Genomic DNA, 22,507 nt, shown 5'->3' on the forward strand with positions numbered 1-22,507 from the left:
CATCCAGAATGCCGCAGCCCGTCTGGTGTTCAACCTTCCCAAGTTCTCTTACGTCACACCCCTCCTCCGCACACTCCACTGGCTTCCAGTTGAAGCTCGCATCCGCTACAAGACCATGGTGCTTGCCTATGGAGCAGTGAGGGGAACGGCACCTCTGTACCTTCGGGCTCTGATCAGTCCCTACACCCAAACGAGGGCATTGCGTTCATCCACCTCTGGCCTGCTGGCTCCCCTTCCTCTGCGGAAGCATAGTTCCCGCTCAGCCCAGTCAAAACTGTTCGCTGCTCTGGCACCCCAATGGTGGAACAAGCTCCCTCACGACGCCAGGACAGCGGAGTCACTCACCACCTTCCGGAGACATTTGAAACCCCACCTCTTTAAGGAATACCTGGGATAGGATAAGGTAATCCTTCTACCCCCCCCCCCCCCAAAATTGTAAAGTGGTTATCCCACTGGCTATAGGGTGAACGCACCAATTTGTGAGTCGCTCTGGCTAAGAGCGTCCGCTAGATGACGTTAATGTGCCCTTGAGCAAGGCACTTAACCCTAATTGCTCCTGTAAGTCGCTCTGGATAAGAGCGTCTGCTAAATGACTAAAATGTAAATGTAAAATGTAATATTCTAACAGATCAATCTTGCTGGAAAAACATAATAAAATATTGCTATGTTATTTAGCTATAGTGTGGATGTAGGGTTGTTTTTTTAGTATAGAATGAGCACCCAGGTGCTGTGTAGGCAATACAATAATATCAGACAAAGACGAGCTGGCCCAGTGAACATTTTTCACAGGCCTCCTTCACGTTTTCTACTACACTGAACAATAATATAAATGCAACATGCAACAATTTAAAATATTTGACTGAGTTACAATTCATATAAGAAAATCAGTACATTGAAATAAATTCATTAGGCCCTAATCTTTGGATTTCACATGACTGGGAATACAGATATGCATCTGTTGGTCATAGATACCTTAAAAAAAGGTAGGGTCGTGGATAAAACAAACTGTCAGTATCTGGTGTGACCACCATTTGCCTCATGCAGCACGCCACATCTCCTTCGCAAAGAGTTGATCAGGCTGTGGCCTGTGGAATGTTATCCCACTCCTCTTCAATGGCTGTGCGACGTTTCTGGATATTGGCAGGAACTAGAACACGCTATCGTACACTTAGATCCAGAGCATCCCAAACTTGCTCAATGGGTGACATGTCTGGTGAGTATGCAGGCCATGGAAGAACTGGGATATTTTCAGCTTCCAGGAATTGTGTACAGATCCTTGCGACATGGGGCTGTGCATTATCATGCTGAAACATGAGGTGATGTCGGCGGATAAATGGCACGACAATGGGCCTCATGATCTCGTCACATTATCTCTGTACATTCAAATTGCCATCGATAAAATGCAATTGTGTTCGTTGTCCGTAGCTTATGTCTGCCCATACCATAACCCCATCGCCACCATGGGGCACTCGGTTCACAACGTTGACATCAGCAAACCGCTCGCCCATACGACGCCATACACATGGTCTGCGGTTGTGAGGCCGGTTGGACGTACTGCCAAATTCTCTAAAATGATGTTTGAGGCAGCTTATGGTAGAGAAATTAACAGTAAATTCTCTGGCAACAGTTCTGGTGGACATTCCTGTAGTCAGCATGCCAATTGCACTCTCCCTCAAAACTTGAGACATCTGTGACATTGCGTTGTGACAAAACTGAACATTTTAGTGGCCTTTTGTCCCCAGCACAAGGTGCACCTGTGTAATGATCATGCTGTTTAATCAGCTTCTTGATATGCTACACGTCACGTGGATGGATTATCTTGGCAAAGGAGAAATGCACACTAACAGGGATATAAACAAATTTGGACACAACATGAGAGAGAAATAAGTTATTGTGCATATGGAACATTTCTGGGATCTTTTATTTCAGATCATGACACCAACACTTCACATGTTGCGTTTATATTTTTGTTCAGCGTATAAAGCATTTTAGTTATTTCAAGCCCCATTTGCCCAACAGGAAAAACAATTAAATTATTTGTCCTTGAGCTTGTGTCCTCAAGTGAGTACACCTCAGCAATTTATAACAAAAAAAATTCTTTACCAGAAAGGTAAGTTCCAGACCTTTCTAAAACTATGCAACATTACCAGTAATTAATTGTTTATGGCCATCTCATGAATAAATACATTTGGGTATTACACTGCAAATCTTGTAGTTTAAAGGATAATCACCACCATCCTTTCATTGTTAAATGAAAAACAGTCAATATCTTGTTAGAATTTATCAAACAATCCTTTACATCTGTCAATCAGTAAAACTGATAAAAAAATATATATTTAGCATAACGTCATCCGAACAGCAAGGCACTTGCATTTATTTACAAGATTAAAAAAGGAACATTTATCACAATAGGTGGCCAAGCATGAAGGCAAGTGGCAAAAAAAGCCATTTAATTCCCCTGCTACTGGGACTTGAGTTTATCTCCAAACAAGGCAATGAAGAGTCCGTAGAGAAAGCCTCCTGTAAGGATGAGCAGTGTGCTGGACATTGGGCCGAATGAGAACAGTGCCCCAAACAGGTAGAGCAGTAGAAGCATCAGCAGAGTTCTGTAGCTCGCCAGCGTGCGCAGGCTTAGCCGCGGCCGTCGGTTCCTCGCCGCTGTTCGTCGCGTCTCCGGGCTCCTGCCATCCGCCATGGCCTCGGAGCTGGCCAGGTAGTAACGTCCCAATTGGCCCAGGAAGTCCGGCTGCGAGCACAGAGCATCCATGTGACCTCCGAACTGTGGATGGGAGAGGGGCAACCATTATGACAGGCCAATACAGACAGAACTCTGACTATGAAAACCCATATTCTCTCAGTTCACCATCTTTTGGGTGTATACAACTGATGTACATATTTCATAATAGATAATGATAGTTAACAGCACTGCTGAGGTCTCACAGGCAAAGAGATGATTGACAGGTTTAGGGTATCAGTTTTGCAAATCACAAAGAATTGCCATGTCACATACCCTCTCATTCACCAGAGATGAGATCTTGAAGAACAGTCTGACCAGGATGGCGTTCTCATAGCTCCTGATGGGCTGAAGCTCCGGGTCCCCTTGGTACTCTATCTCAAATCTACGCAGTCCATTGATGACCTGCAAAAACATAACATATTTAACAGTGTGTGTGAGATATGTAGCGATAGATCCATCCCTTATGATATAGGTGTTGTTGGGGTTAGGTTACTAGAGTTGAATAAGTAGTCTGACCTGCATCCGGCCCAGGTCTGTGAGGATGAGTCCATTCTCCCCTTGAACAGAGTCTGGTAGCTGCTTGGAGTTCCCATCGTCCTGACCAGAGCCCAGGGTAGCCATCAGCTGAGACAGCTGTCCTGCATTCAGCTGTAGACGACAAAGCATAGCATGACATTTTTCACCAAAACTGATTAGATGAGTTGAGGAATTAAGTTTGAGTAAATATCAATTGCAGCAGTGCTCAACTTTAAGCATTAGCTCATGCTAAATGTTCAGGAAAAGTGATGTGTAAACCTACCCGAAATATCTGACAGAGGTAGTCCAGTGACCTCTCCAGAAACTCGTGGGTCTTCTTGACACACTCCCCGGTGTCATCTACCTCTCCTCCATTGAAGGTATAGTTGAGGTCGGGGGAGCCCATTCCAAACCAGGACATGAAGGAGTTGCTGGCCGCCACCTCAGCTGACTGATCTGATATCCTCTCAGCGGTCTGCCTTGCCTGGGCGATGATCTGAATAAGCTTTAAGACCTAGACCAAAGGAGGATGACAACTGACCACGTTTATATGCAGCATAAAAAAAAACAGACAAAAGGAGTAGTTGCTGATTGGTCCATCTAAGACGAAGGGCAGGCCTGGGCAGTTGGGTCTGTTGTGAGAAGCAAGAAGAATGTAGTCTTCCCAAGACAGTCAGCAAGCAACACAGAAGACAGTTCAGAGAGATCTAATCTTGCAGAATGTAGCTAGCTCATTTTACTAACACTGGGAATTGCCAGGGACCTCACGATTCGATATTATCACGATACTTAGGTGCCGATACGATATTACATTTTAGTCATTTAGCAAACGCACTTAGTGAGTGCATACATTTTCATACTGGCCCCCCGTGGGAGAAACAACCCTGGCGTTGCAAGCGCCATGCTCTACCAACTGAGCTACAGGGGACCTGATTCTATACAGTGCCTTGCAAAAGTATTCACCCCCCTTGGCGTTTTTCCTATTTTGTTGCATTACAACCTGTAATCTAAATGGGTTTTTATTTGGATTTCATGTAATGGACATACACAAAATAGACCAAATTGGTGAAGTGAAAGAAATAACTTGTTTCAAAAAAGAATTATACAAAATCAATAACGGAAAAGTGGTGCCTGCATATGTATTCACCTCCTTTGGGATGAAGCCCCTAAATAAGATCTGGTGCAACCAATTACCTTCAGAAGTCACATAATTAGTTAAATAAAGTCCACCTGTGTGCAATCTAAGTGTCACATGATCTCAGTATACATACATACGTTCTGAAAGGCCCCAGAGTCTGCAACACCACTAAGCAAGGGGCACCACCAAGCAAGCGGCACAATGAAGACCAAGGAGCTCTCCAAACAGGTCAGGGACAAAGTTGTGGAGAAGTACAGATCAGGGTTGGGTTATTAAAAAATAAAAATAAATTGAACATCCCACGGAGCACCATTAAATCCATTATTTAAAAAATGGAAAGAATATGGCACCACAACAAACCTGGCAAGAGAGGGCCGCCCACCAAAACTCTCAGACCAGGCAAGGAGGGCATTAATCAGAGAGACAAAGACACCAAAGATAACCCTGAAGGAGCTGCAAAGCTCCACAGCAGAGATTGGAGTATCTGTCCACAGGACCACTTTAAGCTGTACACTCCACAGAGCTGGGCTTTACAGAAGAGTGGCCAGAAAAATGCCATTGCTTAAAGAACAAATAATAAACCGTTTGGTGTTTGCCAAAATGCATGTGGGAGACTCCCCAAACATATGGAAGAAGGTACTCTGGTCAGATGAGACTAAAATTGAGCTTTTTGGCCATCAAGGAAAACGCTATGTCTGGCGCAAACCCAACACCTCTCATCACCCCGAGAACACCATCCCCACAGTGAAGTATGGTGGTGGCAGAATCATGCTGTGGGGATGTTTTTCCATCGGCAGGGACTGGGAAACTGGTCAGAATTGAAGGAATGATGGATGGTGCTAAATACAGGAAAATTGAGGGAAACCTGTTTCAGTCTTCCAGAGATTTGAGACTGGGATGGAGGTTCACCTTCCAGCAGGACAGTGACCCTAAGCATACTGCTACAGTGAGGGAAAAAAGTATTTGATCCCCTGCTGATTTTGTACATTTGCCCACTGACAAAGAAATGATCAGTCTATAATTTTAATGGTAGGTTTATTTGAACAGTGAGAGACAGAACAACAAAATCCAGGAAAACGCATGTCAAAAATGTTATAAATTGATTTGCATTTTAAATGAGGGAAATAAGTATTTGACCCCTTTGTAAAACATAACTTAGTGGCAAAACCATTGTTGGCAATCAGAGGTCAGACATTTCTTGTAGTTGGCCACCAGGTTTGCACACATCTCAGGAGAGATTTTGTCCCACTCCTCTTTGCAGATCTTCTCCAAGTCATTAAGGTTGAGGCTGACGTTTGGCAACTCGAAACTTCAACTCCCTCCACAGATTTTCTATGGGATTACGGTCTGGAGACTGGCTAGGCCACTCCAGGACCTTAATGTGCTTCTTCTTGAGCCACTCCTTTGTTGCCTTGGCCTTGTGTTTTGGGTCATTGTCATGCTGGAATACCCATCCACGACCCATTTTCAATGCCCTGGCTGAGGGAAGGAGGTTCTCACCCAAGATTTGACGGTACATGGCCCCGTCCATCGTCCCTTTGATGCGGTGAAGTTGTCCTGTCCCCTTAGCAGAAAAACACCCCCAAAGCATAATGTTTCCACCTCCATGTTTGACGGTGGGGATGGTGTTCTTGGGGTCATAGGCAGCATTCCTCCTCCTCCAAACACAGCGAGTTGAGTTGATGCCAAAAGAGCTCGATTTTGGTCTCATCTGACCACAACACTTTCACCCAGTTCTCCTCTGAATCATTCAGATGTTCATTGGCAAACTTCAGACGGGCCTGTATATGTGCTTTCTTGAGCTGGGGGACCTTGCGGGCGCTGCAGGATTTCAGTCCTTCACGGCATAGTGTGTTACCAATTGTTTTCTTGGTGACTATGGTCCCAGCTGCCTTGAGATCATTGACAAGATCCTCCCGTGTAGTTCTGGGATGATTCCTCACCATTCTCATGATCATTGCAACTCCACGAGGTGAGATCTTGCATGGAGCCCCAGGCCGAGGGAGATTGACAGGTCTTTTGGGTTTCTTCCATTTGCGAATAATCGCACCAACTGTTGTCACCTTCTCACCAAGCTGCTTGGCGATGGTCTTGTAGCCAATTCAAGCCTTGTGTAGGTCTACAATCTTGTCCCTGACATCCTTGGCGAGCTCTTTGGTCTTGGCCATGGTGGAGAGTTTGGAATCTGATTGATTGATTGCTTCTGTGGACAGGTGTCTTTTATACAGTTAACATGCTGAGATTAGGAGCACTCCCTTTAAGACTGTGCTCCTAATCTCAGCTCTTTACCTGTATAAAAAAAAGACACCTGGGAGCCAGAAATCTTTCTGATTGAGAGGGGATCAAATACTTTTTCCCCCTCACTGTAAAGGTTTAAGGGGAAACATTTAGATGTCTTGGAATGGCCTAGTCAAAGCCAAGACCTTAATCATTTGAGAATCTGTGGTATGACTTAAAGATTGCTGTACATCAGCAGAACCCATCCAACTTGAAGGAGCTGGAGCAGTTTTTCCTTGAAGAATGGGCAAAAATCCCAGTGGATAGATGTGCCAAGCTTATAGAGACATACCAAGAAACTTGCAGCTGTAATTGCTGCAAAAGGTGGCTCTACAAAGTATTGACTTTAGGGGGGGGTGAATAGTTATGCAAGCTCAAGTTCAGTTTTTTTGTCTTAATTCTTGTTGATTTTTCATCTTCAAAGTGGTATCCGTGTTGTGTAAATCAAATGATTCCAGGTTGTAAGGCAACAAAATAGGAAAAATGCCGGGGGGTGAACACTTTCGCAAGCCACTATGTATCACGAGTTATCATGATTCTATATGTATTGCGATTCGATACGGCAAATATATTGCTCACTATACTGAGTATACAAAACATTAGGAACACCTTCCTAATATTGTGTTGCACCTACTTTTGTCAATTCGTTGAGGCATGGACTCTACAAGGTGTCAAAACCGTTCCACAGGGATGCTGGCCCATGTTGACTCCAATCAAATTGTATTTGTCACATGTGCCGAATACAACAGGAGTAGACCTTACAGTGAAATACTTACAAGCCCTTAACCAACAATGCAGTTAAGAAAAAAGTGTTAAGTAATAAATTGAGTAAAAAATTAAAACAAATAATTAAAGAGCAGTAGCGAGGCTATATAAAGGGGGTACCGATGGTTGAAAAACAAGTTTAAAAAAAGACTCCAACCTAAGTGTATGTAAACTTCCGACTTCAACTGTACATATTACCTCAATGACCTCGACTAACCTGTACCCCCGCAGATTGACTCGGTACCGGTAACCCCTGTATATAGCCTCGTTATTGTTACTCTTAAATTTATTTAGTAAATATTTTAAACTCTTATTTTTCTTAAAACTGCATTGTTGGTTAAGGGCTTGTAAGTAAGCATTTCACAGTAAGGTCTCCACATGTTGAATGCGAGAAATACAATTTGATATACCGAAGTTTTGGTGCAGGTACAGCCAACTAGCGCTAGCCAATGTTAACTACAAATTCAAATTTTTATGACAATCGATACCTTTAGTCAAAAATAATATTTTGATACTGTATTTTATTGTCCCCCCCCCATTTTTACATTTTACCCAACTGAGACTACAGTTAACTAATGAGTGATACAATTAGTGAACAGTAAGTAGTGCTGAGTGATTAGTGCTTTTTGAGGAGGTTCGGTTTCAGTTACATTATAAAAATATAAAAATCAAGTTTTTCGATTATTTGAGTTGAACGCTGTAACACAGAACACAACAATTAATAAAAGTCCCATGATGGTAGTGACTGCCCATTATTGCTTATCACTTATTAACCATAATTTACTCACATTACTTTACTAAAATATTTCAGTTGAGTATATTACATTTGTTTTATTTGATGACTTTATATTTAATTCCAAGTAATCTCATCTCTATAGAGCTGCTGCCTATGCTGTCTGACAAAATCACTATTTTGATGACTGCTGAATATCAACTATCAATCACTTAGATCATGTATTTTCAGGTAGATACCTCACGAAGCAACAGCTGCACTCTATATCCCCTCATGATCGCGCATTCTTCTGTCTCTTCCGTAGCAGGCGTAAAAGAAACAGACTGGAGAAGTAGATGCGCAATGGATTATTGTCATTGTAGTTAATTACCACGTTTTATGCGCTAAACTATGTAGAAAATTGGCCTGTTGGAAAGTACAACTCCCTACTACATTGCACAGCTCAGATCTGATTGAGCTCTAGAGAAACTGTGCAATGTGCGCATTGAGCTCACAAAAAAAGAAAAGGAATTCTAATAATTGAACCGACATTGGTCAATTAGCTGTTTAAAAACAAAACTTTTTTTTTTCTAAATTTTTTTTCTTCTTCTCTCCGCTCAGCACTAACAGTAAGCCAAGCTAATTCAATCAAATCCACACAGATTGTGCTGATAGCTGGTGGCTAATACTAGCTCACTATTAGCCCTCAGTGGCACGCTTAGAAATCTCAGATATTTTCTCCCAAAGTTATGTTCAATTTCAGAACAGGGAATTACAAACTATCTGGAATTGAAATGAACTCGATCGCTACTATGGTCCCCTCAGCTCCACTCACCGCGCCCCTCAGCTCCGTGCCAAACATCTGTTTGTACTGACAGTCCGGTCCCTCCAGGCCGTACACGTGGCTCTTCACCTTGAACACCCAGTCTGTCACCACAGGCTGCCGTGCAGATAGAAAGCTGCCACCGTGGCCCGGCGTGAGGAAGCCCCGGTGCTGCCGGTGGTGGAGGACGTGCTCCGGCTCCAGAAACAGCTGCTCTCCTGGGGAGGGACAGGAAGGGGAGGGACAGGGCAGTGACAGCTCAGACTGCTGTAGCTGGACCATTACATTACTATTAGTGCATATGCGTCACACAAGTATCATAAGGCTGGGTGACTGTTTGTCCTTACCTTTCTGAATCATCTCTGATAGGTTTGGCTGAGCGAAGACTTTAGCCACCCTGAAGACCATTAGTGCATTTTTTACATTGACCAGGTCTGTGCGTACCACCCTGTTTAGGAAGCCCTGAAAGAGCTTGGTGTACATGAGTAGGTTCTCCTGAACAAACGAGCTCCTGAAATTTGTTGAGAAAAACTGTCAGGAAGATGGATATAAAAATTGGAGGAAGCAATAAGACAAATACTAGTCAGTATCTCAGAATTAAAGACTTGAAGGAAGCACTGCTAACATTTATTTAGCCTGACCTATCTGGTGATCCAACAGACAACTCACCATTTCTCAGGTACACCTTTGTTCTGGTGTGTCTGAGGATTGGTCTTCTCCCCTGTGTACCTCCATGGCTGGATGTAGCTAAGCCACATCTCTAACACCTAAACACAGAGAGACAGTGGTGCTTTAGAGAGAAGAGCACACAAAAATTGATCTCCATTATAGATGTGGCAAGTTGTATTGGTTGGACCCAATGAGAGAAAGTTGGGATTGACACCAACACCCAACCCGAGAAGGTTGAGGAATGAGGTGTGATACCTACCACTCTGAAGGAGGCATCTAAAGGCCAGTGACCAAAGCAGTGCTGGAGGAACACATATAGCTTCTGCTGGACAAAACGCTGGACAACCACCCTAGAGACAGACCAATGACGGGGCCATAATGAATTAGAAGCCAAACTAGATCTAGACGGTTTAAAGTTACAGTAAAGTTTTAGATAGAATGTGGACCCTGGTGGTGCTCACTGCTCAGCTCACCTCTTCAACTCCTCCAGGGGGCTGGGGTGGGAGTGAGCAGAGGGCGAGGAGGAGACCTGCTCAGGCTTCAGGCTGCAGGAGAAGGCATGGAGGTGCTTCACCAGGAGACGAACCACCAGAACATGCTCCTCTGTCGGGGTGAAGGGCTCCTGAAACAGCAGCCAGTCATACACAGATCCACTGGGACAGCAGTCAATCACATGAAGCTCCTCGGACAACAATAACCAATCACACAGTGGGCTTGGAACATTCCCCTATTCCTAGTACTGTTTCAAATGACCCTGCTGTTGAAAATGCCTACTGGAAAAGGCATTCAATGTGTCTAGCTCAGAAACAGGCACACTTTAAATTGATATTCAGGTCCATTATTCTTAGAATGATGAGTTAGACAATTTGATGAAGAATTCATTGATTTAGGGCAATTTGGTTATTCATGTTTTGTATACTGTAGTATTGTTTGCACATAATGGAAAAATGTGAAATGAGAAAGACAAAAATGGTACACACATTAACCACATAAGTGAGCCACAACATCAGCAAGACCAAAATAAAAAAGGGTGCGTGCACAAACACAAATTAAAACGTCAATCTCTTCTAATTCTAAAAATGCACAGTCTCCTTTCAAGGATACTTCTCTAGTCCAGATTCTACTGTAAGAGGTTTGTCTGACATTATGTCAAAATGTTGTGCTGTCAAAATGGGCTCCATCCAAGGATAGGTCTTTGACTTGTTGCGTCCAGGCAGTTGGTTTTATAGAATGCACTGTAACAGCATTAAAATGCTTTCTTGAAGAGAAGTACCCTTGAACATCCTGTCCTAACCTTAACGCTACTCTGTCCTCAGGGCCTAGTTTTACCTCCAGCAAGCCCAGTGGGATTGAATGAAAAAGGGAAAGTACTTGGTACGTGTCGAAGGTCCCAGAGCCAGAAGGGGTCAGGGGTTGGCACGGCATGCTGGACATACTGAGGCGATACTGCAGCAGCGCCAGCTGTACGACCCGTCACAACCAGGGGAGGAAGAGGAGGGAAACGACAACAACACAGTCGGGGAAAGAGGAGAGAGAGGGAGGTGAACATGGGAATAGAAAGGAGAAGAAAAGGATAGAGTCCACAAAGGAAAAAGGAATGAAGACCAAAAGAGAAAACAAGTAGAAACAAAAAAGGATAAAAACAGAAATATATTGACCACATGAACACAATGCTATGACAGCTAGGGTGATGCAGTAGCCCTTTCCACACCCAAGACAGGAGGGATTCAACTGTTAATATCTTCATCAACGAGGGACACAGAAAACACAACACATGGTTAATAACAGATTTGTTTGAGATTTTTGGGAAGAACGGTCCACAGGTAAAAGGATTGTTTCAGTCCAATGGCCATGACAGGTAGTTTTTTTTAGGGGGGAAGTGCATCTCTTACTCTATGGAGAACCACATACTTTAATTATACAATCTAACAGAAGATGGTGTATGTACTAGGCTACTAGGGGATAGCAGGGATGGGAAGAATATGGCTTGTACTCCTTTGGGGATTTGAGGGATGCATGGATAATGAAACATCATGTTGGCTAGATTATATTGAACTGATGTAGAGATGGCAACCCGCCGAGCAGCCCAACAACAAAGAGCTTAATAAACAGAAGGGTACTGAAACAGTGAATGGAGCCACAGACAGCATGCACAGGTCTGAGAGAAGAAAAAGCACTACTACCAGATACACATGCCAAATCAGTGCAGTTAATTTGCTCTGCAGTTGCCCATATGCCAATAATTCATCAACAAAATAAAGAAAATCCTCCAAAAAATAAGCCATCCTTTCAGATAAAATTAGACATTGCCTGATTCCGTGCCCTTTTTTGATTGGTTTGACATTGAACTTTTGATAGTATTCATGTTGCATAATCTATGAAAATAAGGAGAGTCTCAAGACAAACTAAAGCCAGACCTCCTTCAGCCTTATTTTCCAGTTACCCTCAAAGATGTATAAGAAATTGAATAAAAAAAACTAAAACTCATATACAGTATACCTATGCAGTGAAAATGAGATAGATACAAATGACATTTCTATAGCCCAGGTGTGAGAGTGCACATTTTATTCAGATATAAATATTCCCCTCTAGTTAAAAAGAGGACAATGTGACACGTTTTGTGTCCCAGTTGTGAAAGCCTGGGGACAGGTTGATTTGACGCAGATCACCATGTGGGGCCAATGTCTGCGTGTGTGTGCGGGGGTAAGGCTAATCATGGTACTCGGTAGGGTGAGCCCCGCTGTGGTTCAAGTGAAAGCTCCTAAGGGGTGGGCGAGGGGCGGTAGTGATCAGCCAGTCAGCCGTTCGGTGCTGCAGTGCAGGAGTGAGGGGAAGGGGGTGAGCCTGGTGGTGGAAGGGGGTGAGCCTGGTGGTGGAAGGGGGTGAGCCTGGTGGTGGAAGGGGCCACGTGTGACATGCTCTTACCTTCACCTGGGGGGACTGCAGCTTCTGGTACATCTCCAGGGAGTAGTGATGCAGCCACATCTCCACAAACACCTGGAGGTAACACACACGTCTTATTCCAGATTCCCTAAACACCTGACTGACATCAGTCACACCAAATCCATTCATGACTGACAAAGGATGAAGGAGACTCACCTGTAGTAATGCCTCTGACCTCCAGATCTCCTGGGCTGCAGGGTCAGCAGTGACTGAGGGCTGATGGGATATGTGGCGCTTGAGGAGGCTGGTGCTGTGGATACCATAACCTGCAAAAGGCACGCTGGGAGCCCTGGACACCAAAGACATGACAGTGAGCACTGAGTTTCCTAGCATTAGGAAGGAAAGAGAAACTAAAAGGAGGCAAAGAAATAAGAAAGTATGTGCTCTTATTGGACAAGTTCAGGTAGCATCTTTCAAATGTTCTCACAACCCTGTTAGCGCTCTCACATTCACACCGGACTATGGAGTTCTATCCCCACTGTAGAGTACCTGGGAGCAGGTGGAGACACAGAGCCTCTGTTAACTGTGAATGGAGAGGGGGGAACACTGCCCTCTGTAGGGAGGAAATACTTGAGGTAGGTGTCCACCAGCACAAAGTATGCACTGTCCAAGCTGCTCACATGCTGGCCTAGAGGGTAGTTCTGAGAAGAACGCATCAAAACACGTGTGATGTCAAATAATATATAGTCTGGTTAAATTATCACAAACTATCAAAAAATATATTGTTATAATGACAGTTGAGCATTGTTACCTTTGGTGTGATGAGACTGGAGGCAAACATGAACATGTAATATTCAAAGGGATCTGAAGAGGGTTAAGGACATACCACCAGACTATAAAATAGTCTAAATCATGTAAGCAAACATTGTCATTGTTAACATTGTGTGTATGTTTTTGAGAAAGCGAGGTCCGAGTGTGAGTTTGAGCATCAAGGATACTGAGCGCCAGGCTGAGTGTCTGCAGACCAGGCAGAGGAAAATGCAGCTTGTTGTGAAAAAGTGGGCAATCTGGGAGGACGCCTTCCTGTATGGACACCTTTACAGGACCCTGCAAGAGAAAAACAACCAAGCTTTACACCAACCACTGTCCTTGCTGTGTGTCAAATTGAGAGAGAAAAAGTCACGCTTAAAAAGAGATGCGACTTACAGGGAGAAAGCTGACTGGTATTTCATATTTGTACTCCTCTGCTTGAAGCTTGTACACAAGCTTCATCATTGGACCACTGAAAATCACATGAGATCATAATTAAGTCAGTACATTACTGCTTTTCTAAAATTCAGCATCATAAAGGCAGACAGTGAAGGACAGACAAAGACACAGGAACACAAAGACAGACATAGGATGACAGACTACCTAGGATTGAGAAAGTCCATGACGATGTTGTACTCATTGCTGCATGCCTGCAGAAATCGCAGGTTCCAGCCCACGATGACACCATCCAGACTGCCAAAAACACTCTCTACCAGCCATGGGAAGATCAGGTGCAGCTCCTGCAGATAGAGATATTAACTGAGAGGATTAATGTGATTGGTTAACATGGTTGAGTTGAACTGAGTTCAGGCACAAAGCTGACTGACTAAACATTGACATAGTTGGATATTGATGAGCTGACCTATTGACAGAAAAGTGCTCTTCCTCTGCCTGCCTGCACCCCAGCGAGAGGGGTCTGCAGTGTAGCAGTTGTTCCTGAGACCCTGTTTTCCAGACGATGTGTCACCCTGGCCTGACATTCCCTCTGATCCCACCATACCCCACAGTAACAGCTGCCTGAACACATCCCTCATAGACATGAAGCATCAAACTTATGAGTCTGCCCCAACCATTCCAAAACATAACATAAACACTAGTAAGTGTTCTATGCAAATCATGCACCTCCAAGCAACTGAGAATGACAGTCTTATCCACACATGACAACATACTTCAAATTCTAAATAGTTTTGATCCTAAGCATGCACAATTCAATCAAATCAAATTGTATTTGTCACATACACATGTTTAGCAGATGGTATTGCAGGTGAAGCAAAATGCTTGTGTTTCTAGCTCCAACAGTGCAGTATATCTAACAACTCACAACAATCCAACACATGCTAGATAGACCACTGACAACACTGGTTTATACAGACAAATTGTACCTTCACAGGGTAGTCATCAATGACCTTGACCATTTCCTGGCAACGCTGGAGAAAAGGCTTGGTGGTCGAGTCAACTTTCAGGTTGGCCTGTAAAGAGAAGACATTTTACATTTTTTGTCATTTAGCAGACTCTTCTCCAGAGCGACTTACAGGAGCAATTAGGGTTAAGTGCCTTTCTCAGACAACATCATTACTGCTGACAACAGTTAATGCTGCCAAAGTACTAGGCTAGCTATTATGTGACATTGACTTGGCTCATGACAAGTTCAAGTAGGCAACAAGAAGTTCCCACGTTGCTCATGATGAACAGCAACACAATATAGCAGTTACAACTAACCAGAAGGAAACTGGGCTGTTGCAAGACAGGGGCAGCCATAGAAAATTCCAGTTAGACGAGGTCACGATTCAGAATCCAATTGACACCTGGATAGACAACAAAGCAGAAATGGTTCAGAGGGGCTTTGTTGACATTGTGATTATCTCTACCAAACAAATTAGAAGCATAACTAATTACAGTTAGCTGGCTAGCTACCTAGTTAGCGAGGGGTACATATGTGGCAACAAAACGTTTAAACACCAGAAGCAAGATAGCCAATAATCCAATCAAATTTCAACGTGGCTGAAACTTTAACCACCAGTAATTACATAGCTTGGCGTTGGATAACTAACTAACGTTACCTAAGACGTTTGCTAGCTAGCTTTCTGTACCGCCATCAGCTTGCTAGCTAAGTGGCTAACCCAGTTGACAGTTCTTCTTCTTCTGTGGGTTTTATGGCGGACTACAACCCAAAAAAATATGTATTGTCGCCACCAACTGGACGGGTTCAAACCAAAACCAGGTACAAAGAAAATCCATACATAATAGGGAAACTAACTTTATCCACCCAAATAAAATTGTGCATTGACAAAACACAACTCCCACTTCTTCCTTCTTTTAAGTCTCCATATCTCCCGTCTCAGGCACTAGGGCCTGAGTTGGTGGAACGGCTTTTGACAATATTCCATTCTTTCGCCGAGAAATCGTTCAGCCCCAGGAACCGCTCTGCTGCAACCACAATCATTTATATCTTCCTAGATCTTTTTTTCCCCCACCTTGGCAGTGCAATTAATCACAATCGTAATAAAGGCCACCCTTTTAACCTTTAAAATATCAGGGTCCTCTTGGTGAAAGGCAACCCCTGCAGCCTGTAGTGAAGGCCTATCCACCACCATGGACTCTTCATGTGTACCACTGAAACCCTCAACCCTTTTAACGGCTGCTACATATTAAATGCTCTGGACAGCTCTTACTTTGGCCACCTCATTCTCTTTCGCCCTCGTGGGGCATTCAAAAGACTTGGCTTCATGGTTCCCATCACAATTGCAACATGACACATTTTGATCACTCTTATAACATATGACATTATATTTTCCACAACTTGGACATCTCGGCTTATCCCTTCTTGAAACGTGACCAAAAGCTTTACAATGATCACACTTTACAATGATCATTGGTCTTGGGATAAATGCTCTGACTCTATAGTTGATAACCCAAACTGCACTTGAGTAGGGAGAGACTCCATATCAAAAAACAAAAGAACAGATAGACTCCTCACTTTCTCTTCATTCACCACACGATTCATCCTACGTGCATTAATCACAACAGGAATATTTTTAATCTCTTCAACACAGACTTCCCACGAGACGCCAGATATTACCCCCTTGAGGGGTGCACTGTTGCGAAGAGACACACAACATTTCAAACATATCAAATCGGGTGATACGCAACACACGATCCTTCTGATCCGCAGAAGCACAAAAAAAAGCCCGTCTCTCGTGACCCTCACAGCCTTCACTCTACCAAGCACTCTCTTCACCAGTTGATATCTCAAATGGATTCCTCCAGATTGGTACATCGATCAGCTGCTCCTCATTAACAAACGATACTCCTACAAGATACATTCTATTTTTTTATTTATTTAACTAGGCAAGTCAGTTAAGAACAAATTCTTATTTACAATGAAGGCCTACACCGGCCAAACCCGCACGACGCTGGGCCAATTGTGCGCCGCCCTATGGGACTCCCAATCACGCCTCAAGCACCTTAGACCGCTGCGCCACTCGGGAGCTCATTCTACTTAACTCTGTTTTCCCTTCTTGAACTTTACCTCAAATTCTCCTTTATTCTACCACCATTACATTCAGAATACACTTTCTCGTCCGCTTCCGCCATATTTCGACCCTCAATTTAAGTCCGGACCACCATGCCTCCCAGTTGACAGTGTGGCAGGCAGCAACTAACAATGCTACGGGCTGACAAAGCAATTTGTTTTCAAAATAGCCTAATCTCAACTGCAACATGCACTGGGATAATTTAAAATGTGCCTTACCTCCCTCGACTAAAAATGGTCAGACTTGCCAGGTCATCAAATATAGTTATAGCTCCTTCCTTGTTCTATCTGTGAGTTCCACTTCCAATCTACCGCGTTTCCATCAGAAACAGCAACGTGAAGCGAAAATGATGTGGCAGGCAAACGCCACACTTCTTGTGAACACAGCGCTCCCGTGTGGATCGTAGATGAAGGAAGATCCAGGTACAATTTTGTAGGTGGATGGCAGTGTGCCACCCCAAAAAAGTTTTTGTAGAGCTAGGCCATAGAGATAGAGAGAGGACTCATCTTTGTATCTGTGGCATTATAGCGTCTGTGACAACATAGGGCAGCGCCATTGAGGCTATCTCCATTTTAAAGTAGTACATTTTCTTCTTCACAATAGGCTGATCCAGAGGGATCAGCCAATGAAGTTGGAAGTCCCACCCAGTTGACTACATTAGAAGCCCTCAATGGTGCGGCCCATGCTAATACAGCCTTTTGGCCACTGGAGGCCTCTATCCTTCTCTATGTCAGGGGTAGGCAACCCTGGTCCTGGAGTGCTGCTGTCACTTCATGTTTTGGATTTAACCAACCTGGAAGACCAGGTGTGTTGAATTTATGCAATCACTGAACTGATCAATTAGCTCAGTTGGTCTGGTGTGGTGTCTAGTTGGGACAAAATCCTGCAGTACCTGCGGCACTCCAGGAACAGGGTTGCCTACCCCTGCACTATGGCCTAGGTCTAGGATGATAGCTGGCTCATAGGCTACATGGAATTGTGATAAAGCAATATTACTTAATGCAGGGTGGGTTTACCGAATGGTTGTGAGCCCCTTGGAGGTTGGGGGCCCCCCAGATAGCATATGATAGCAAAATGTGTAGAATTGCAGGAAATGAGCTTTAAAACTGCAAAATTCTATCTCAGCCTCATGGCAAAATGTGTAGAATGGCAGGAAATTTGCTTTAAAACTAAAACAAATTCTCTCAGCCTCATGGCAAAATGTGAACAGTAGCATGAGATGAGCTATAAAACAGCAACATTTTCTCTATGACCCATGGCAAAAAGTGTAGAATGGCAGGAAATTAGCTTTAAAATTGCAACATTATCTCATACCCTCATGACAAAATGTGTAGAATAGCCTTATAAAACGGCACATTTTTTCTACACAAAATGTGTTGAAATGCAGGAAGTTAGCTAAAAAAGGTTGATGCCCCTGGGCCCCAAATGCTGTAGTCCAGCCCTGACTTACTGTTAAATATTGTTACATTTACATAAACTTTCTAAGTATATCAACATTCAATCAATCTATCTATGGGCGGCAGGTATCTTAGTGGTTAAGAGCGTTGTGCCAGTAACCGAAAGGTCGCTGGTTCTAATCCCCGAGCCGACTAGGTGAAAAATCTGTCTGTGCCCTTGAGCAAGGCACTTAACCTTAATTGCTCCTGTAAGTCGCTCTGGATAAGAGCGTCTGCTAAATGACCAATTATTTTATTTATTTATCAGGTGAATCAATTATCATGATGCTTTCAAACCCCTTGACGGAAATAAACTAATTTAAATCAAGATAGGTGCAAAGTATGCTTTTTGCAAGTGCAAAGTTGTGTGCTTAGTGTAGCCTAGTATGTGGATGTCACGACTTCCGCCGAGGCTGCCTCCCCTCCTTGTTCGGGCAGGCTTCGGCGTTCGTCGTCACCGGAGTACTAACCACTGCCGCCCCAATCATCATCACAATTGTCTTGTCAATCACACACACCTGGTTCTATTCCCCTAATTAGTCTGTGTATAAGTGTTCCCTCTGCCCCCTTGTCCTTGTGGGTGATTGTTTATTTGTGGAGGTTAGTGAAGCTCCGTGGAGCTCGTGTATCGTGTATCGTGTATCGTGTATCGTGTATCGTGTATCGTGTATCGTGTATCGTGTATCGTGTATCGTGTATCGTGTATCGTGTATCGTGTATCGTGTATCGTGTATCGTGTATCGTGTATCGTGTATCGACGGGAGTATTTTTCCCATATGCCTTGTATTTTCCAGTGCGCCTGTTTTGTGCCCCGGAGTGTGTTTGAAGCATTTCTGCGTAAACCTGTATTTTGCGGATTAAAGCCTGTTATTCTGTGATTTACCCTCCTGCACCTGACTCCTTCATCACAGTGGGATAACTATTGGTTTGTGTATATCTTTGAGTGTATGTGTGTTTTAACAATGACATGCCCCTGTGTTAATGGAGTATTAAATCCCAGCGGAACAGCCTTATAAAACGTATTACATCCTGTTTTGATTTAAGTGCATGCATCCCTCACAAATACCGTCTGGAGTCTCCTGTTCTGCCGGGAAATTAGGCAATGTGTCAAAATGATTAATCAATGGCTGATTCATAATTTTAATTTCATCACTTTAAACTGCAGAGCGTTATTGCATGCGCATCCCCGTCCAAGTGTTCAATAAACTCCTGTCTTTCTCTGTGGAGGCCGATATGGGCTTATCTGATCTGATAATACCTCTGATTAAAGGGACTCTTTACATTTAATGACTATATTTGTTCATAAGGATAATGCAAAAACAAACAGGATTACAGGACAATAACCAGATTTCTCAGGATAATACAACATTTAAGCACCAAATATACCCTAAAAATAGATCTTATTTATGTATTTATGCTCACAAAAAGTTGAATGAGGTACTGTATGCATCTCATGGTCCAATGACTCTCTGTAAACCAAGACGTGTCCTTTTGGAGCATATTTTAATAATCTATTACTGTAAAACCCGATTAGGAAAAGAAAAGGCCCATGATCAGTGATAATACATATGGCAGTGGAGGGCAAGCACATAAATATAATAATAATCAGATTAATTTCCCTCAGATCCAAACCCCCCTCCACCCCATTACATAATACCATTTATGTGGGTTTTTACTGGATGGCATACAGCTTTTGTCAGATTTGACTTTTTGTAGCAGTTGGAATTTACGCAGCAGGTTAGGAGAATTAACGTAGCATGTTAGGATAATTAGGTTAATGTTAGGAAAAGGATTAGGGTTAGCTAAAATGCAAAATAAATTTAACTTTTTATGTTAATTTGACAAAAGCTGTATCCCTTCTAGCAATGACCACTAATGTGGGACCAAGTCCCCATTAACCTATGGCAACCCGGAGAGAACAATTTTAGGCTACAAAGACCCTGTCTGGAATTGTGAGCAATACCTTGTCACCTTTTCAATACATGTTTTTAAACAGGTTTCTTAGCAACAGTGTTGAGAAACAAATAACTTGCCCTGGTCCCTCTCTGCTTCCTCTATGACAGAAATGCTAATTAGCCTCATGCCAGGCACCACTTGAATGTGAAATGAAAGCAGATGAATAAAGGTGTATGTATGCATGGTATTCATGAATATGCTGAACCACGTCTGTGCACTTTGATTGCATAGGTTTGGTTGCATGTATATACTGTATTATATTCTACTGTATTTTAGTCTATGCCACTCCGACATTGCTCATCCTACTATTTCTAATATTTCTAATACTTCTATATTCCTTAATTCCATTCTTTTACTTTTAGGTTGTGTATATTGTTGTGAATTGTTAGATATACAGCACTGTTGGAGCTAGAAACACAAGCATCTGCTAAACATGTGTATGTGACAAATCAAATTTGATAGGTTTGAAAAATGTTTTTTGTAATGAGAATCAAGGAGGAGACACAAAGACAGTGATTTTCACTGAGACATTGCAAATATGGCATAATTCTATTCTGCATATGAATACTAACCTGCTTATTTCAATGTTGTTTTTAGACACACACCACACTGCAGTTCATGTTGTGTATGTAATTGTTAAGATAGAAGACCCAGCAGCCTAGTTAGTTGGGTTTTGTAGCACACAGTTGGACAGCAGGTGAAAGACGGAGCAGTGTTATCAGAAATATATTTGTAATAATAATAATAATAATTTCCAGTTTTGTAGGCCCACAGTGCAAATGATGACTAACAAGAAAAAGCAAATGGCTGAAAAAGGAAATGGTCTTTCTTATATAGGATAGGCCTATACGAACGACAGGTGGATCCACACATGAAACAAAAATATATCCCAAAACAAGACACAATAAAAATGTATTTTACATCAACAAATATAATGTGGAAATAGTGTAATGCATTTTGATTAGCACAAAACGTAATATTGTGTCACTGACATTTCAGAATGGATTATCCCAAACTATGTGCGCACTACACAGGAAAGTAGTGGATGAGACAGGTGTGCTAGTGCGCTCCCCAGAAGAACACCCAATATAAGACTCTCAAGATAGTGAGTAGCGGTAGAAATGTTACAAAGAAACAGGTAATTTTTAGCAAAATAAGCAACGTAATGACATGGTCTAAGCATGAATGTAAAAAAACACCATTTCTAACACATGCTGAGCTCTAATCTAAACATGAATAAATAGGCAATTACACCCCACTGGGCATAGACGTTGATTCAACATCTATTCCAGGCTGGGTCAACGTCATTTCATTAAAATAACGTGGAAACAACCTTGATTCAACCAGTGTGTGCCCAGTGGGATGCAACAGCACACGATAACAAATAGGCCTAGCCTTCTACTAGCCCTGCAAAAAAAGTTATTCCAGTGTCATGTGAAAAATCTAGCATCTAGGCTAGCCTAAGTACCAGTCTGTTTAGCTAACATTCCACTCCTTGTACTCTCTGTCATATGACAAAGATGTTTAGCATGACAGGAGGGGCAAGGAGTGGAATGATAGTTAAACTGTCTGGTACCCAGACTATGCCTAGACCGCATCTTACAGTAACCTCATTAGGATTGATAGAAGAACATACGTTTGTGTTGACTGTGAAATTAACTCACCTGTCAAATTATAATCCAATAACAAAATCGTCCAGTTTTCCCCCTCTTCTTTTGTTAAAGTAACTGTCAAGTGAAAATCTTATCCATATTTTGTTAACTCATACCCAAATAATGTTGTTGACTCATCCTAAATTTGAGAAAAACCCTCACCTCAAACTTGAATCTTAAAGACTGTTCTTCTTCTTCTATGGTGTATTGGTGATCACACAATTTAATGTGCATCCCGCCACCTACTGTGCGGGATGGAAAAAAATCAACTGAATCAAACAACTTTTCTGTTAAATGTTTTTTACAGATCTGATCCCTACACAGGCTCAAGGGGGCGGGCCGTCTTCTGGCGCCAGTACCCCTTAGCAAGTCTTCATATGTAAAATCCTTATGTCCCAAAAACTTTTCTGCCGCATCCCCAAAAATGTTCAGTTTCTTAGACTTCTTTGAGACTTGAGCCGTACAGTTTATAACTGTGGCAATGAACGCCACAAAATCCACCTTTTTAACACACAGGGTATCTTTTGACTGGCAGCAAACATTTACTACAGGCTGTGGTGCATCCACTACCATATCTTCACTAGCATCACATGTTTTCTC

At 42.8% G+C, this 22,507-nt stretch overlaps 1 protein-coding gene across 4 annotated transcripts; it reads right to left on the reverse strand.

Annotated features, from left to right (window-relative positions):
• Positions 1–1,891: 1,891 nt before the first annotated feature.
• LOC311127859 (sphingomyelin phosphodiesterase 4-like) lies at positions 1,892–17,265 on the reverse strand. 4 transcript variants are annotated; one of them, XM_084159752.1, is made up of 20 exons: positions 17,082–17,265; positions 15,050–15,135; positions 14,713–14,799; positions 13,934–14,070; positions 13,727–13,802; positions 13,519–13,627; positions 13,332–13,384; positions 13,070–13,221; positions 12,737–12,869; positions 12,563–12,634; positions 11,009–11,098; positions 10,111–10,259; positions 9,897–9,987; positions 9,638–9,735; positions 9,316–9,479; positions 8,981–9,186; positions 3,537–3,767; positions 3,254–3,385; positions 3,011–3,139; positions 1,892–2,779 (listed from the first exon to the last, which is right to left on the reverse strand). In XM_084159752.1, exons 2-20 carry the CDS (start codon positions 15,086–15,088, stop codon positions 2,462–2,464), a joined length of 2,466 nt encoding a protein of 821 aa, XP_084015878.1. In that variant the 5' UTR covers positions 15,089–15,135; positions 17,082–17,265; the 3' UTR covers positions 1,892–2,461. The 4 variants fall into 4 exon arrangements, with proteins under 4 accessions (XP_084015878.1, XP_084015879.1, XP_084015881.1 ...); XM_084159753.1 differs by lacking the exon at positions 17,082–17,265 and adding an exon at positions 15,391–15,474; XM_084159755.1 differs by lacking the exon at positions 11,009–11,098.
• Between the last annotated feature and the right edge of the window lie 5,242 nt (positions 17,266–22,507).

This window comes from Coregonus lavaretus, assembly GCF_964263955.1.
Source record: "Coregonus lavaretus genome assembly, chromosome: 4".
Taxonomy (NCBI): Eukaryota; Metazoa; Chordata; class Actinopteri; order Salmoniformes; family Salmonidae; genus Coregonus; species Coregonus lavaretus.